The 14,917-nt window shown below is 36.2% G+C and overlaps 1 protein-coding gene and 1 long non-coding RNA gene across 5 annotated transcripts in view; one reads left to right on the top strand and one right to left on the bottom strand.

Annotated features, from left to right (window-relative positions):
- The window catches only part of LOC149991802 (uncharacterized), a 209,597-nt gene that overhangs the window by 36,682 nt on the left and 157,998 nt on the right, over nt 1-14,917 (top strand). For all 4 annotated transcript variants that reach the window (XR_016508571.1, XR_016508573.1, XR_016508570.1 and 1 more), the window contains one exon: nt 2,479-2,594. This is a non-coding gene — a long non-coding RNA (uncharacterized LOC149991802). The remainder of the gene's footprint in view (nt 1-2,478; nt 2,595-14,917) is intronic.
- ADGRG2 (adhesion G protein-coupled receptor G2) overlaps nt 1-14,917 on the bottom strand; it is a 66,886-nt gene that overhangs the window by 31,098 nt on the left and 20,871 nt on the right. The window contains exons 2-5 of the mRNA XM_090264408.1: nt 13,097-13,132; nt 8,652-8,690; nt 6,517-6,558; nt 4,172-4,225 (exon numbers count right to left, since the gene is read on the bottom strand). Coding sequence (XP_090120534.1) covers nt 4,172-4,225; nt 6,517-6,558; nt 8,652-8,690; nt 13,097-13,132 — 171 coding nt within the window. The remainder of the gene's footprint in view (nt 1-4,171; nt 4,226-6,516; nt 6,559-8,651; nt 8,691-13,096; nt 13,133-14,917) is intronic.

Genomic DNA, 14,917 nt, shown 5'->3' with positions numbered 1-14,917 from the left:
CTGCCAGAAGAAGACCCTAGAGTCCTGCAGATGTCAAGAGCCAGCCTAGCTCAAGCTGCTCAGCCAGACCAGCTCCCCAGCCCTTATACCTACCTTCCTTCTTCAGGACCTTCTCAGTGGATAGCCAGCCAGTCCCAAAGTCTAAGCCTCCCAGTTGCCACACACATGTGTCTGCACATTGCACATACCACCAACATGTGTATGCATATGCATGCACAGGTGTGTACAGATACACTCGGGGATGGAGATGCTGCAGAAGGGACTCAGGGAGAGGCTTGCCAACAGGGACTGTTCAGGAACCTTCTCTCCAAGGTGCCTACAGGTGCTGTGGTCATTGGCTCCTTTCCCTGGGGTGATCCTTTTCAACCATTGGGCCACTTCCCCCAGTTGCTTTCTCTATCAGTCTGGAAACACTGCAGCCCCGACGTGGTGGCTCACCCAGCAGGACAAGGCTTTTACTCCCAGGGGCTGGTCACTGTCCTGAAATCCATCCCGGTAGTTCAGACTTCTTGTATCAAAGCCAGGTGAGCAGGGGGCCATGGGATCAGGGCCCACCTGGGACCCAGAGCTTTGCCCTCTCTGTACCCTCCTGGGCAGGGTGTACAGCCCCTCAGACACCAGGGTGAATGAGAGATGCCTTGTATAGCTCCCTTGACTGTCTCCTCACCCTCTACAGGACTTTAATTCCCCCGAAGTCTACATAGGCACTGGGTTTGAGTTTCTGGGGCCCCTTCCCTCCAGTTAAGCTGACATCATCCTGTATAGTGAGCTGGCCACTCCCTGCCTAGGGTAGCGGGAGGCTCTGCCCCAAGCTACCCCCTATGACAACCTTCATCTTTCAGGTGCCTGGCCAGAGGTGGAAAGGTCTGGGCCCTGTCAGCCTGGGTGTCTGGTCAGGTGGGAGACCTGTCCACCTATAGCTTCTGGTCTCTGGGGTAAGCCACTGTCTCTTTTCTACTGGAAGAATAAATGAGTTTTATCATCTTTCAAAACTGGTAATAAACCTTTTTAAAAAGTGACAAATACCATATGATCTCACCTATAAGAGGAATCTAATAAACAAAATAAACAGAAGAACAAAATAGAAGCATAGGCATGGAAACAAGGAACAGACTGGCAGTGACCAGAGGGGAGGGGGAGGGGTAGGAGGGGGTAAAGAAGGGGAAGGGACTAAAGAACATGTATGAATGACCCATGGACATGGACAACGGTGTGGGAATTGACCGTGGGAGTGGGGGGTGGGATAGTTGAAGGCGGGCAAAGGGGGAAAATTGAGACAACTGTAATTGAATAACAATTAAAAAAGAAAAAAATTTAATAAAAAGACAAAAAATTTTAAAAAGTGAAAAGGATTTTTCCCTACATTCTTCTCATCAGAACTTTGTTTCCTTTAAAGATGCTAACTGGGGAAACCAGTTAATGTTTTAAAAAAATCTTTTCAAGTTGTTACAGTCGGAGTTACATAGATAATGGAGGAATGGAAAAGTGTTTCTCAGAAGTTTAGCAACCTTATGGAATTTCATTTATTCCTCGCTGGTATTTTTGTTATTCTGTTTTTAAAAATGCAGCTCCTGAATTCAGTATCTTTCCCAGGAACAAAGTTCCTGAAACCTGAATACAGTGCAAGGCAAATCCTTTCTTCGGTTGAACAACTCATTGGGACTTTCATTCCAGAAATGCCAGAAAACGCTGTTCTTAAAATGTTCACTTTGGATAACATCAAAGACAATTTCAGTCAACCTGTTTCCTGCAGGGTATAAGTGCAGGATCTATGACTCTACCTGGAAACAAATAAAGTAGAGACCCCTTAACAGAAGTACATTGTGTGTACTTCATAATCTAGAGACAAAAAACTGGCCTCTTGAACAAAAGGGCAAGGATGTCATATAAACTAGAGCTGGGCTCAGTTAACTTTTTTGTGAAATATCAGATAGTAAATATTTGAGGTTTTGTGGGTCATATGGTCTTGGTTGAAACTACTCAACTTTGTGGTGTAGTACAAAAGCAACCATAGACAATATGTAAATGAATAGGCATGGCTGTGTGCCAATAAAACTACTTACAAAACAGGTAGCAAGATATATTTGGACGATAGGCAGTATGTAGTTTGCCAAGTCCTGAGCTAGAGGGTCGAAGGTCCCCTCATCTTATCTTCTTTTATTGTACCCCAAATTACAATTGATTTCCATAGCCCAGTTCTCAGTGGTCCACTTCCACTTAAAACGGCCAACAAAGCCACTAGACCAGAGAGTAACATGATTTATCTATGTCAACAACTTTTCTACCGAGAACTTCAACTCTGCATGTTGAAATTGAAATTTAAATTAATACAGCACATAAGTATTAAAAATAAAGCTTCTTGATATATGCATAGACTTATCCATTTTTGAAAAGAAATCTTAGGTTATATAAACTGATTTAGTGTATGCGTACATGTTGACACGCACAAATTCTCTTCCTTACCTCTCTCTTCTCCAGGTTCATTCTTCAGTCTTGCTGAGAGCATGTTGAGTTTCATAAATGTGCTGGGAGCCCAGTGGTAGCAGAGCAACCAGGAAGCCACCACCTTTTGACCCTTGGCCTAACTGTGACTGGTAAGCTCCTGATTTTTTCACTGGCCTCTATTTCCCTTAATGAACCCAGATTGGAACCTACAAGAAGTGAAGGTTTCTAGTTTCTGGCAGAATATCATGGTATTTCTGGTGCCAAAAGAGTTGGTCCCCTGATGAGGTTGTTTTCAACAGACACTAAAACAAATGGTCAATTCAGTCATTTAATTAGGGAAAACATTACTCTAACCAGCTTTTGGACATCTGTTATTCAAGATGACCGGTTTTTTGGTTTTTTTTGTTACTAAATGTTCAATTTTCAAAGTTATCAAACATCATGTAGACACAACACTGAAGTAGACATTAGTCACCAGTCCAAACATAGATGAAGCACAAAAATAATAAAATTATGGAGAATTCAGTAAAGAGAGGAGGGGGGAAGAAGGAAAAGAGAAAATTATATAATATATGAAAGTAAAATGTATCCAAGAGGTTTTTGTTCCTTGACTCAAAACCAAATAATATTTTCCGGCTATATTCTACCTAGAGCAGAAAGCTCATATAAGCAAATCTCACATGAATGTGACTAGAAAGTGCTTAGAAAGTATTTGTGGAACATTCTTTCAACAGAAAGTTTTCTAAACTATGCAGCCTTAACTTGTTTTAATTGCAATTGTTTTTCTTTTTCTTTTTTCTTTTTTACATTTTCAAATGCATGTTAATTCCATTTACTGAATGCTCCTCTGTTTTTCAAACAAATCACTTAACAGTGAAAGGGAACAGAATATAAGGAAAACATTCCTCTGAGTGTTTCTTTTTATATCAATGGAGTCATACTAAGACTTTAATATTATAAAATATTTTGTTACCTTCCTTGTCTCTCTTCCCATGATTCAATTCTGACCTGCCACATCATGTTTTTCTGTTTTCACATCTGCTTTCTTTGGTTTCAACAAGGAAGGGAGCCCAGAGAGCCAAACCAATGTGAGAAAGGTGGTTGTTTCATTCCGTCTGGCCCATGGCAGGAGGGAAAATATTCTCATTTCAAAAATAGCATGTTCTCAAGAGATTTCCATCTCAATTTTTAAAAATAGTGGGCAGTCTTAACTATAGATGGCAAAATACACTATGGGCACTACTAGAATTAGCACCCAATTAAGTAGGTGTACGTGAGGTTTTCGACATTCTGGTAGAGTGGTTTGTTTTATTTTTAGCAAAAGACAGCATCCTGTTTCTAAGCTATAATACGTAAAGTCCTATGGAAAAGCTTGAGGGATTTGAATATAAGAAGTGGCTTTCAATAATGAAGTTCATTATTAATTATGTTCATGAATCAACTCTAAGGGTATTAGTTATGGACTTAAAGCTATGGTGAAAAATATTTGGTGTAGAGCTTCATGTTCTCATGTTAAAGAAGTTAATCCATCATTTCACTAGGCAATGGGAAGATAATTTTAGTTAGAGCTAAAGTTTGCTTTTGTTTCATTTGGGACTCATAGTAGCCAGGTGGTATGAAAAGAGAGAGACCAAAGAGGTACACCTCACACACTCAACAGGACAAAAGCCATTTTTCTCTATGAAGCTAATTTACCTGGTAACATATAATGTGCACCAGAACTAACCTGAGTCATTGCAAATAGATGACAAACTGCAGATATTTCTCTGGGGTTTGATTCCTGCAAAGAAAATACAACAGCCAGTTAAGCATGTCAACACCTTCACTTGTATACAACATTGTCAAGAAAATTAATACATTTAGGCATTAAAACATGGACCAAAAGTATTATAAATTGGATATAATTAACTGGGTGAATGCCACAAAGACTGAAGAAATGAGTTTTCATTTCTTAGTTGGTCAGCTATGCAACTTGATTCTTCACTATTCTTTAGTATGTCAGTATCTGATCCCCTACTCCTCCCTAAAATTTCTTGTCCTGTTCCCAATTAATCCCTCTCCTGTCTAATACAAACAGAACACTATGGATACAAATTGAGCATAGAGATTTTAAATGAAATAGCCTTTACTCTTAATCTCTCCTTTCTTTCTGAGTAGGGGAGTACATGAACTCTCTAATGCTGGTCTCAGCTCCTTATGCAAATGTATATATGAAATAACATCACTGTTATGATATCATTTTACATGGGCAAAAACTACAAGATTCAAAAAAGTATTTGCTGAGTGCCTACCATATTCTACAGGTTTTGTGAAGTTCAAAATATAGACCCTGTCCTCAATGAGCTTACAATCTAATGAGTAATACTAGCCAGTAAAAAAAAAAGAGTTACAGTGAGGGCAAAATGGAGAGATGGCCAGGACAACAGACCACAAGGGCATACACAGGAGGTAGAGATGACTAGGAGATGAAATAAGCCACATTTGAACAAAAAACTTCATACATGTTAACTGGAGAAACACTTTCACCAAGGGTGAAAGGGGAAGTACATCTCTTCTCTGATTTGAAAAGTTTAAGGTTTCCTACTCAAGAATCTTTCCTTCACTAATTTCAATCTTTTGGTGGAGTATAAGAAATCAGTAGTAAAGGTAAGGGGCAAATGCTGACAATGTATTAAGCAAACTGCCAAGAGGAAAAGGTTATTATATTAAGGGACATTTTTGTGTCCTTGTTAGGTCTGGTTTGGTCGAAATTATGTACACAATGCCGGATTGCTTTTTTATTTCCATTGCATTTTATGAGTGCTTAATTCTTTCTGAAGACAAGTAGTTTGGACACAAACTAAAATTATAATTTCAATTAGTGTATATGATATGGTTCCTGCCAGAATGATTTAGCTGACTTTTGGTATGTAGGCATTGTGGTTCAGCTAAGTTTTGATTCTGTGAGCAACCTGAATTTAGATGCCGAAAGTTACTTGACATTTAGATTTTTATATTGTTCCACAGCAGTGTTACCTACATCAAAAGAGAAATATTTCATTTTAAATATACTTGCTTATGGATATAACTCACTAGAAATATATAATATGCAATTATACAATATATACATACTGGGTAGTAATGCTTTAAATGTTTCTTACAACTATTGGCCTGTTGCTTACTAAGCTTTTCATTTTATCACATGTCATCTTTTTCTAAATCTTAGTGTCACCTTAATTTCCAGTGATGTGTGTCTTTTGCTGCTTATTCATACTGAGAATTTTCTTTCCTATTGCTAGGGCTGTTACCTATAATTTCGCCCAAGTACATGGCCACAGGTTGTCCTTTAAGTCATGAGTGAGAAAATTTTGTCTGTAATGGGTCAAATAGTAAATATTTTAGGCTTTCTGGGCCATAAATCCTTATCGCAACTACTCAACTCTACTATTTATTGTAATGGAAAAGTAGCCTTAGACAATATGTAAAACAAACAAACAAACAAACAAACAAAAAAAAAACGAGGACAGCACTGTTCCAATAAGATTTTATTTCTTTTTTAAAATGGCAGATTTGCCCCATAGGCCATAGTTTGTCAACCTCTGCTTTAAATCAACCTTAAACCTTTGTTAAGTGTATCATGTATCCCTAGTCTTCCTAGGTACCTAAAAGTACATCCCTTTTTTAAAAAATTTACAAAGAGATTCAGGTTCACTTCTTTAAGAATCTTTCCTTCAAAAACTGCATCACATTGATAATCATTAGCCCTTCTATCTCCCATGCTTCTTAACCATGTCAGAAACACTTGTGTAATCATTGCCTTTAGCTGCATACATGTTCATGTTAATTATCTGTTTGCCTTGTCTCTCCCCACAGACTAGAAGATTCTTGAGGGTGGGCATTGTGTCTATTCATTGCTATTGTAGCCCCAAACACTTAGTACAACTTCAGGTACACAGTGTGTAAACATCTATTCATTAAGAACAGATTTTATTTTTAAAAGGTAGGAAGAAAGAGAAAGACAACATTAACATCAGCCATTTGTTTAATTTTACTTTAGTTATTAAAAAAAGTCTTGATATTGATAAGTCATACCTGATGCATTGAAGGTTTGTACTATAGTGATTTGAGTTTTTTCTGTAAAGAAGCAATTTAAATATTAGAGCAGAGTTGTTGCTTGTTTTTAAAAAACAATTTGCCATGAGTATCATTTTAGTGAAGTGCTAAGAAAGTCATACTGTTGATACTTTTAAGACATTATTGGTCATCTCAGCAGAATGAATGGGAATCGCATACACAGATCATATAGCATTCGCACAGGGAGGGTCTGGGATTTAGATTCCCATGTTTACCCAGTTAGATCACACCCATTACACACTCCACTGCTTGTGTAATTCTACTGTAGTTTCCATGCTCTGCTGCTGCTAGACAAATTAATGGGGACTTACACTTCAGTTATGTAGAATTAAGTCACTGTCAGGGCCTTTAAGTGATAGATTGTAAAGATCAAGTGATTCAGAATAAAAATTAATGGAAACAATAAACATAAGATCTAAAGTATTGCTACTATACTCTACAATCAAAAAGGTGTCCTGCTATTTTCTCTAGGAGTTAATATAATACTATTCCCAATTGTATTGATAAATAAAATTATTCTCAGAAAGGTTGAAACTATCCAACTACAGTCATATAATAAGCTCACAGCATAACCAGAACAGAACTGCTGAAAGTCAATGACTCACGGGTGAATATTAACACACTCTGAAGAAATAAACTTTAGAAATATCTCCCCAACATATTTTGGGGACAGAGCCCAAGGTTAATTTTCAAGATATTGGAGAACCAGGTTCAGAAATCCTGACTGTAAGGATGGTCAGTTAGAAGAGGCTGTGTTCAGGGCACAGATTTACAAAGCTCTGTCTCCTAGGTTGAGTGGCAAAATCTGAAGGAAACACAAAGCTCAGATCTTGGAGAAGCACTTAAGAATGATGGTGTTATACTGACAGTTTCAGAAACCTCATCTGCGTATGCGTTATTAATGAGTTTCTGTTTCAATATGGCTGACCTATGGGCAATGATTGGTGGTAATTATAGAGGCTACAGAATTATAGCATTTTGTATTATCATGAAGAATCCTTTAAATATATTATTTTGTTTGCCCTCATACTTTCTTTTCCAGAACAAACAAGATACTATTGTAAAATGAGTTTCTGGTTCTAGTAATGAAAGTGCCTTGTGGGAAAATTTTCAACCTCACTAATAATAAAAAATGCAAAGTATAACCAAAGAAGTTGAGAGAAAATTTTGATAATATATGATATAGACTCAGCTCTCAGCAAAGGTACAGTGACACAGAAATTCTTAGCCACTACTGGCAGGAATGTTGCTGGGTACAACCTTTCTAGAAAGTAATTGGGCAGTAGGTATCAAGGGCCTTAAAATATAATAATGCTGACCCATTAAATCTAATCCTTGAAATGCATCCTATGGAAATCAGGGATGAATGCTAAGATGTTGTCACAAGGACATTTATTGCAACAATTTCTATTTAAAAAGTGGAAACAACTCTAATGGTCAACATATGATACACAATGGAATATTATCAAGTCATTAATAGTAAGGGACACTAGAAAATACTTATAACTTAATATGACGTCAAAAGGATGAAATTTAATAATCTAAGTAAACTATGACAGTGTATATGTGCATATAATACTGAATGGAAGTATACCAAATTATTAACAGTAATAGTCTTAAGAAAGTAACATTAAAGATAAATTATACTTTCTCTTTTCTAAAGTATATTTTATTGATTATGCTATGACGGTTTTCCCATTTTTTTTCCACTTTCTCCCCTCCACGTCTAGCAATTAGAGCACTAGTTCTTTTTTAAAAATTTTGAACTATATTTTCTTTGTATTTTTCTGTATTCTCCATTTGTGTGAGCTAAGATATATTACTACTATACCAAAAAATATTATTTTAAATGGAGTGCTATGGCCATAACAGTTTGGAAGATCAGGAGTGTGGCCATAACAGTTTGGAAGATCAGGAGTGTGGTGACACAAGAATTACAGTACAAGTCCAAGTAAAATGGATGCTAAATCAGCAGTTGAAGGCACAGGAAGTGGGCAAGGAAATAACCTTTGCTAATCCAAAAGACCTCACAAGTCGGAAACTCAAGAAGCTACAGAAGACAGCTATTATATTTAGAAATAACTTGATATTACCTGTCTTGTTTAAAGTAGATAACATGGTTGAAGTAGCATCTGAAATAAAATAATAAAAATTAGCCTAAGTATTGGTATAATTAATGAACACATGCATCTTCCTAGGTTTCTTAAATATTTCCCTTTTCCCAAAGTCCTGGAGAAGTTAGAATTTTGCAAAAGCCAACTGATACTACCACGTGTATTTGCTGCCCACCCCTCACCACACTATCCATTCTCCAACCCCCAGAGACAATTCTTGAGCAAGTGTCCATTCATTCAAAATGTGTTCCCTAAATACAAGTTATGTGTCTAAAACATAGCAACACTCCTGTAATTATTAGATTTAAATAAACTCATTTATATAGTTTTGTAGTTTAATATTTTATTCCCTTTTTTCTCTATTATAATGAAAGTTCCTAAGGGATGTGATATTTTCACAGTTAATACTAACTTTAATAGATGGACCTGTGGATGCTTAATACATTTTTACTTAATGTAGTTCACTCTTATGAAAGTCACTCTAGTTTTAATTTAAAGTTCTTGAACATTATATTCAACTAACTTTTAGGAAATCTTATTTCCATCTTGTTTCACTTAAAATCCAATTTAAAATCTATTCTATTGGTATTTATTTTAACCAAAAACCATTTGAGAATTTATTATTATGGATGAAACTTTAGGGGGGCGGGGCGAAGGCATGTATTATATTATCACACTTTTAATCACATAAAATGGGATTCAAAAACTACTGCCAAAGCTATTTTGAATATGTCCTTTCACTGTAGAAAGTAATTGCACATAAAAATGATAATGTCCAGCCCTTCCCATTGGACCAAAATTGAATTTAAACCAGTTTCTATTGGTGTGAGGAGCCTGCATCTATGATTCTTTAGCTCCTTAACTGACAACCACATGGTGAGATCTTATTTTAACTAAAGTATTGTGAAAAGTGCTGGGTTTTGACAGCAATAAGATGGAAGGCTGTCTGCCCACAAAGGGGAGGGAACAGAATGTGCTGCCCTCCCACCTCCCTCGAATATAACCCAGTTTTTTCCCTTTTTGCCAGCATAATGAAGCCAGTTTTTTATTTCCTACTATTTTAAAATTGATAAAATCATCTGTAAAAAGGCTGTCTTTGAACACTCTGTGCCTCCAAAGGCATGTTGAATCATATTGAAGTCACTGGATGTGCTTTTCACACTTAAGCAATCTGTCATATAAAATGCGTTGGTGTTGTGTTGGTGAGCAAGTAAAGTAGGGCACTCAAAATTTGATCAACATTTCTTTTACAGAATACTTAGAGTGATGGAGGGCTGTCTCCCCTCTATGGTAATGAGAATTTTATTATTTAACCAGAAAGTTTAAGTTGCTCTCCAGGGTTGACAGACTTGGGTATTTTTTTGGTTTTTCTTTTTGGTTATTTGAATATGGAAACCTTCAACACCATTCATTATACTTATATCCATATTAAGGGTTATCAATTTTCATTTGCTTCAGAAAAATTCTTACCATTTAGGCTTGTAGTCTCAACCTCTTTTGTTCCAAGGAAAAAAACAATACAAAGATATAATTAAATAAAAAAACTTAACAAATTGGGCTAAATCTAGGTTTAAATTTTTTCAAAATCTTGCCTGGAGTACCGTTAGAGTAGGGGACAAAACCAACAAGAGAGTCAGCTGCAGGGGAAAAAAGCCACAAAGTTTTCAAATTAATATTTTGAAACATTTATTGAATTTTAAGGAGCTAGAACTTTTCAGATATAATCATGAAAAGAAGTGGAAAACATTCTATGACCATTATATGAAACATTCTATGTAATTAAATCTGCAAGTCCTATAATCACCTTGTATACATTTAATCAGAGAATTGTAGGGAAAGAACTCAACTGTCTCATTTTACAGATGGAGAACCCAAGACTCACTATCACAAAGCCTGCTCTTACTCATGAAATATTCTGGAAATAAGTTTAGGAACCACAACAAAATATGATACATACTACTTTCAAAGATTTTTCAGCCAGAGAGTTCTAGAAAAATTTTATACTTTATTTTTTTTTAATAATTTATTTGTTTATTTTATGTTTAGAGAGATGGGAAAGGAGAAAGAGAGGGAGAGAAACATCACTGTGTGGTTGCCTCTCACTTGCGCCCCCAACTGGGGACCTGACGTGCAACCTAGTCATGTGCCCTGACTGGGAATCGAACCAGTGACACTTGGCTCGCAGGCCGACGCTCAATCCACTGAGCCACAGCAGCCAGGGCTAAATTTTATACTTTAAATATTTTGTCAAACTACAATTATTAAACATATTGGCACATTGACTTCATTCAGTTATAATGATACCTGGCAATTCTCCCCATGGTGAATTTAGGATTAAACAAACAAACAAACAAACAAATATTGCTATCACTCAATATTGTACTATCTAACACAATTTCCTGGTAAGTTATTTTAAAGTTATAAATCTACCATGGAATAACTCCACTTATGCTAAGGGATGAGTCTACTATACACATTATACATGTTTAAATATTAAAAAGATCCAATGGCTTGGCCTCTACATATACACAAGAGAAATAAACACAAACATTTTACAAGTTAAACAAGCTTTGCAGTGTGGAGCCTGATATTCAGCCTGTAAGGACAGCATTTGGGTGTGTCAAGGCACTTGGCTGGTCTGTCTGTTTTAGACTGCTCATGCCTTGACTGAAATACACACACCCTGTCTGTCCTACATTATTCATTCCATATTTTGTCATTTACTACATTTTAAAAAATTATCAAGAACATTGCTTCAGAAGTAAGTTCGTGAGCAATAAGATTCAAAGTGTGGATATGGAATCCTTTGCTCCTGTGGCAGAACAAAATACTTGGCCAATCTGCTTTTTACTTGATGACCATCAGTTTTTCTAAATATTGATAATTTTGTGAAGCCATCCAAAGAAGAGGCCTGTGGGCACATCTGTCCCTGATGTGTACTGGCTCTTACCTTCCAGTTAGTGCAGCTCTCCCTCAGGGCACCCAGAACCCAGGCTGTGAATGGAATCAGTGTGTGCTTCCAAAGCTCCATATTCCATTCCATGCAAACAAGTGTTTGCAAAGATATCCCTATGATTATGTCTGATGAGGGCTATTGTACCAGAAGAAAAATACAGTGGTTCATTTTACCTAGAAGCTTCACAATGAGGGGGCAAAATGGCAAAGTAAAGGGAGCGTGGGGATTTGGAGACTTGTAGTCCTGGGTATGAATCTTTGCTCCATTACTTAGTAATGCAGAATAATTATAGTTATTACTTATTGAGGGTTTACTCTGTGGTAGGCATGTGTTATCTCATTTCAGCTTCACAATTACCCCAAGAAATAGGTACTGTTATTCTTCCCAATTTACAGATAAAGAAACTGAGGCACAGAAAGGTGCAAGAACTTGCCCAAAGTCATACAGCTAGCAATGCGGGTAGGAGGGTGCTGGCTGAATTCAAACCCAAGTAGTTTGGCTCCAGAAAATGTGTGAACATGAACAAGTTTTTTCCTCTCTGACCCTCAGTTTTTTATCTCTAACATGAGTATAATGATCCTTATGCTGCAAGATCGGAAGCAAAATGAGATGTCTGAAGACTCCCAGGCATATATGTGCATAAGAAGTGATAGCTATTATTATTTTATTTAAATTAATAACAGTAGAAGCTCATTTTTATACAACTAAGAATAGAGTGTGAGCTGACTCACTCCTTGCCACAAAAGATTTTTCTGTAATATATGGTATACCAGAAAGAACACAGAAGTAGGAGTCAGAGAAGACATCTCTGTGTGGTGTGGGGCAAAAATTGTGTGACCTTAGACAAGTTACTCAGCTGCTCCAGGCTTCATGTCATCAACTAAGGGATGGGGCTGGACCACTTTATCCCTGAGGTCCCATTCCAGCTAGCAGTCTCGAATGCAGGTTCTGTTCCTGGTTCCTGCCAAGACGGGTCTTAGTTATAAATTTCTCTTTAATTTATTTGCCTTCCCATTCTTATGAGTGCTAAGCCCTTAGAAGCCTTTCGAAAAATATTCATTCATTGGGGGTACTCAGGAAGTTTAAGAGGATATCTTATCCTTCAAATATAAGAACATTCAGCATGTTTATGTTCTTTTTTTTTTTTTTTTCATGTTTATGTTCTTGATACTCTTCAGGAGACTTGTGAACTAGAATACTAAAAATAGTATTGAAGAACTTAAGCAGTTACCATAATGAAAACCCACAATTTACTCCTCAGCTTTGTCCAGCAATGTGTGGGAACAATATGCCTGTCCGCTTGTGTTTGCTACTGACTTTTCAGGTGCAGATTTAATGACAGAATTTAACGTAATTAAGCTTCATGGAAAAAAATAATTTTGCTGTATCTGACTACATGCCATATTGCATGGAGAACTTTTAGAATATTTTCCTGAAATCCCCCAAAATCATGAAATAATAGTCTTACCAGACAGTGGTAACAAACTGGAATTATCAGCATTCTCTGTTGAGGAAAAAGGTAATTTAAAATTAGCTTAGTTTCTGCATAAATTTATAGGAGAGTAACATCCTTAATGAGCGTGAATGTAAAATGAATTATAAATAGCTACCAAAAGAGGGCAGTGTGTTAATTTGCTATTATTTTCAACAGCGTAATCAGTACTTTTCAATTCTCTATAAAGACATACCTCTGGTGAAGCAATCTTTCAATTTAGCTGTTGATGGTGCTCTCTATATATTGTTATATAATGGTTTGGTACATTTTAAACTAAAAGTGATGACTAAGAACTTCAGTTGTTGGTTAACGTGCATTACAATTTGTAAAAGTAAATGGATACATCTGCATAAATAAACTTCCATTAACTGTGCATCTTTTTATACCTATTAGCACAGACTTTATATCTATTAAGCCCTTTCTTTCTGATGTGTTAAACTAGATCAGATGCCTCTGTGTGTATAAACTACAAGAACTGCTGTGTTATTGATTTTGGGAGGATACTGAGATTCTGTAAAAGAAAAGCAATTCTATTTTTTCTCTGTAAAACATAATACACACTTATTGGAGAAACTTTAGAAACTACAGATAAATACAAAGAAGAAAATTAAAACTGCCTATAGTTTCACCACCCAGAGATAGATGACATTAACATTTTTGCAGTATATTCTTTTCTCGCCTTTCTATGTGTATATGTATATCTACATATATACAGTTGGCCCTGGAACAAAGCAGGGATTGGGGGCAACAACCCCCTGTGCAGTTGAAAATCCACATATAACTCTTGACTCCCAAAAAACTTAACTTCTAATAGCCTACTGTTGACCAGAAGAAGCCTTACCAATAATATAAACTACACATTTTGTTTGTTATATGTATTATACACTGTATTCTTACATGATGTAAAATAAGCTAGAGGAAATATTATAAAGACAATTATAAGGATGGTGCATTTATGGTATCTATTGAAAAAAGTCTGCATATAACTGGACCTGCATAATTCAAACCCATTTTATTCAAGGTCAACTGTAGATGGATAAATGCATCTATATATATGTATTTATATGTATGATAAGAAAGACCATATCACCTAAACTATTTATAACCTGATTTTTCTCCTTGTACCCAGAGCAGTTAGTGACTGGATGGCCTAATTTAGTTGGAATTGCCTCTTCTTAATCTCTGCTCTTCAGTATATCCCTCATATTACTTTAATATTCCACCAATCAGAGAGTCTGTTAATGGGAGTTTAATTTTTAAAGTACTCTTGGGAGAGAGCTGGTTCTTTGAAAAGATAAACAGATTGATAAACCTTTAACCAGACTCACCAAGAAAAAAAGAGAAAGAATCCAAATAAATAAAATCAGAAATGAAAGAGGAGAAATAAAAACTGACACCACAGAAATACAAGGGATTATAAGAAAATATTACAAACAACTATATGCCAACAAATTAGACAACCTGCAAGAAATGCATAAATTCCTAGAAACATAGAATCTCCTAAAACTGAATCAAGAAGAAACAGAAAATCTGAACAGACAAATCACAAGAAATGAAATTGAAGCAGTAATAATAATTTTTAAAAAAACCCTCCAACAAACCAAAGTCCTGTACATGATAGCTTTACAGGTGAATTTAGCAAACATTCAAAGAACTAACACCTCTCCTTCTCAAACTATTCCTAAAAGCTCAAGAGGAGGGAAGACTCCCAAGCTCATTTTACGAGGCCAGCATTATCATAATGCCAAAACTGGAAAAAGACACTACAAAGAATGAAAATTATAAGCCAATATC

Source organism: Furipterus horrens, unplaced genomic scaffold (genome assembly GCF_987537825.1).
Source record: "Furipterus horrens unplaced genomic scaffold, mFurHor1.1.pri manual_scaffold_17, whole genome shotgun sequence".
Taxonomy (NCBI): domain Eukaryota; kingdom Metazoa; phylum Chordata; class Mammalia; order Chiroptera; family Furipteridae; genus Furipterus; species Furipterus horrens.
Note: the sequence above shows the minus strand (reverse complement) of the source record. Positions and strands in the feature narration are given on the sequence as shown.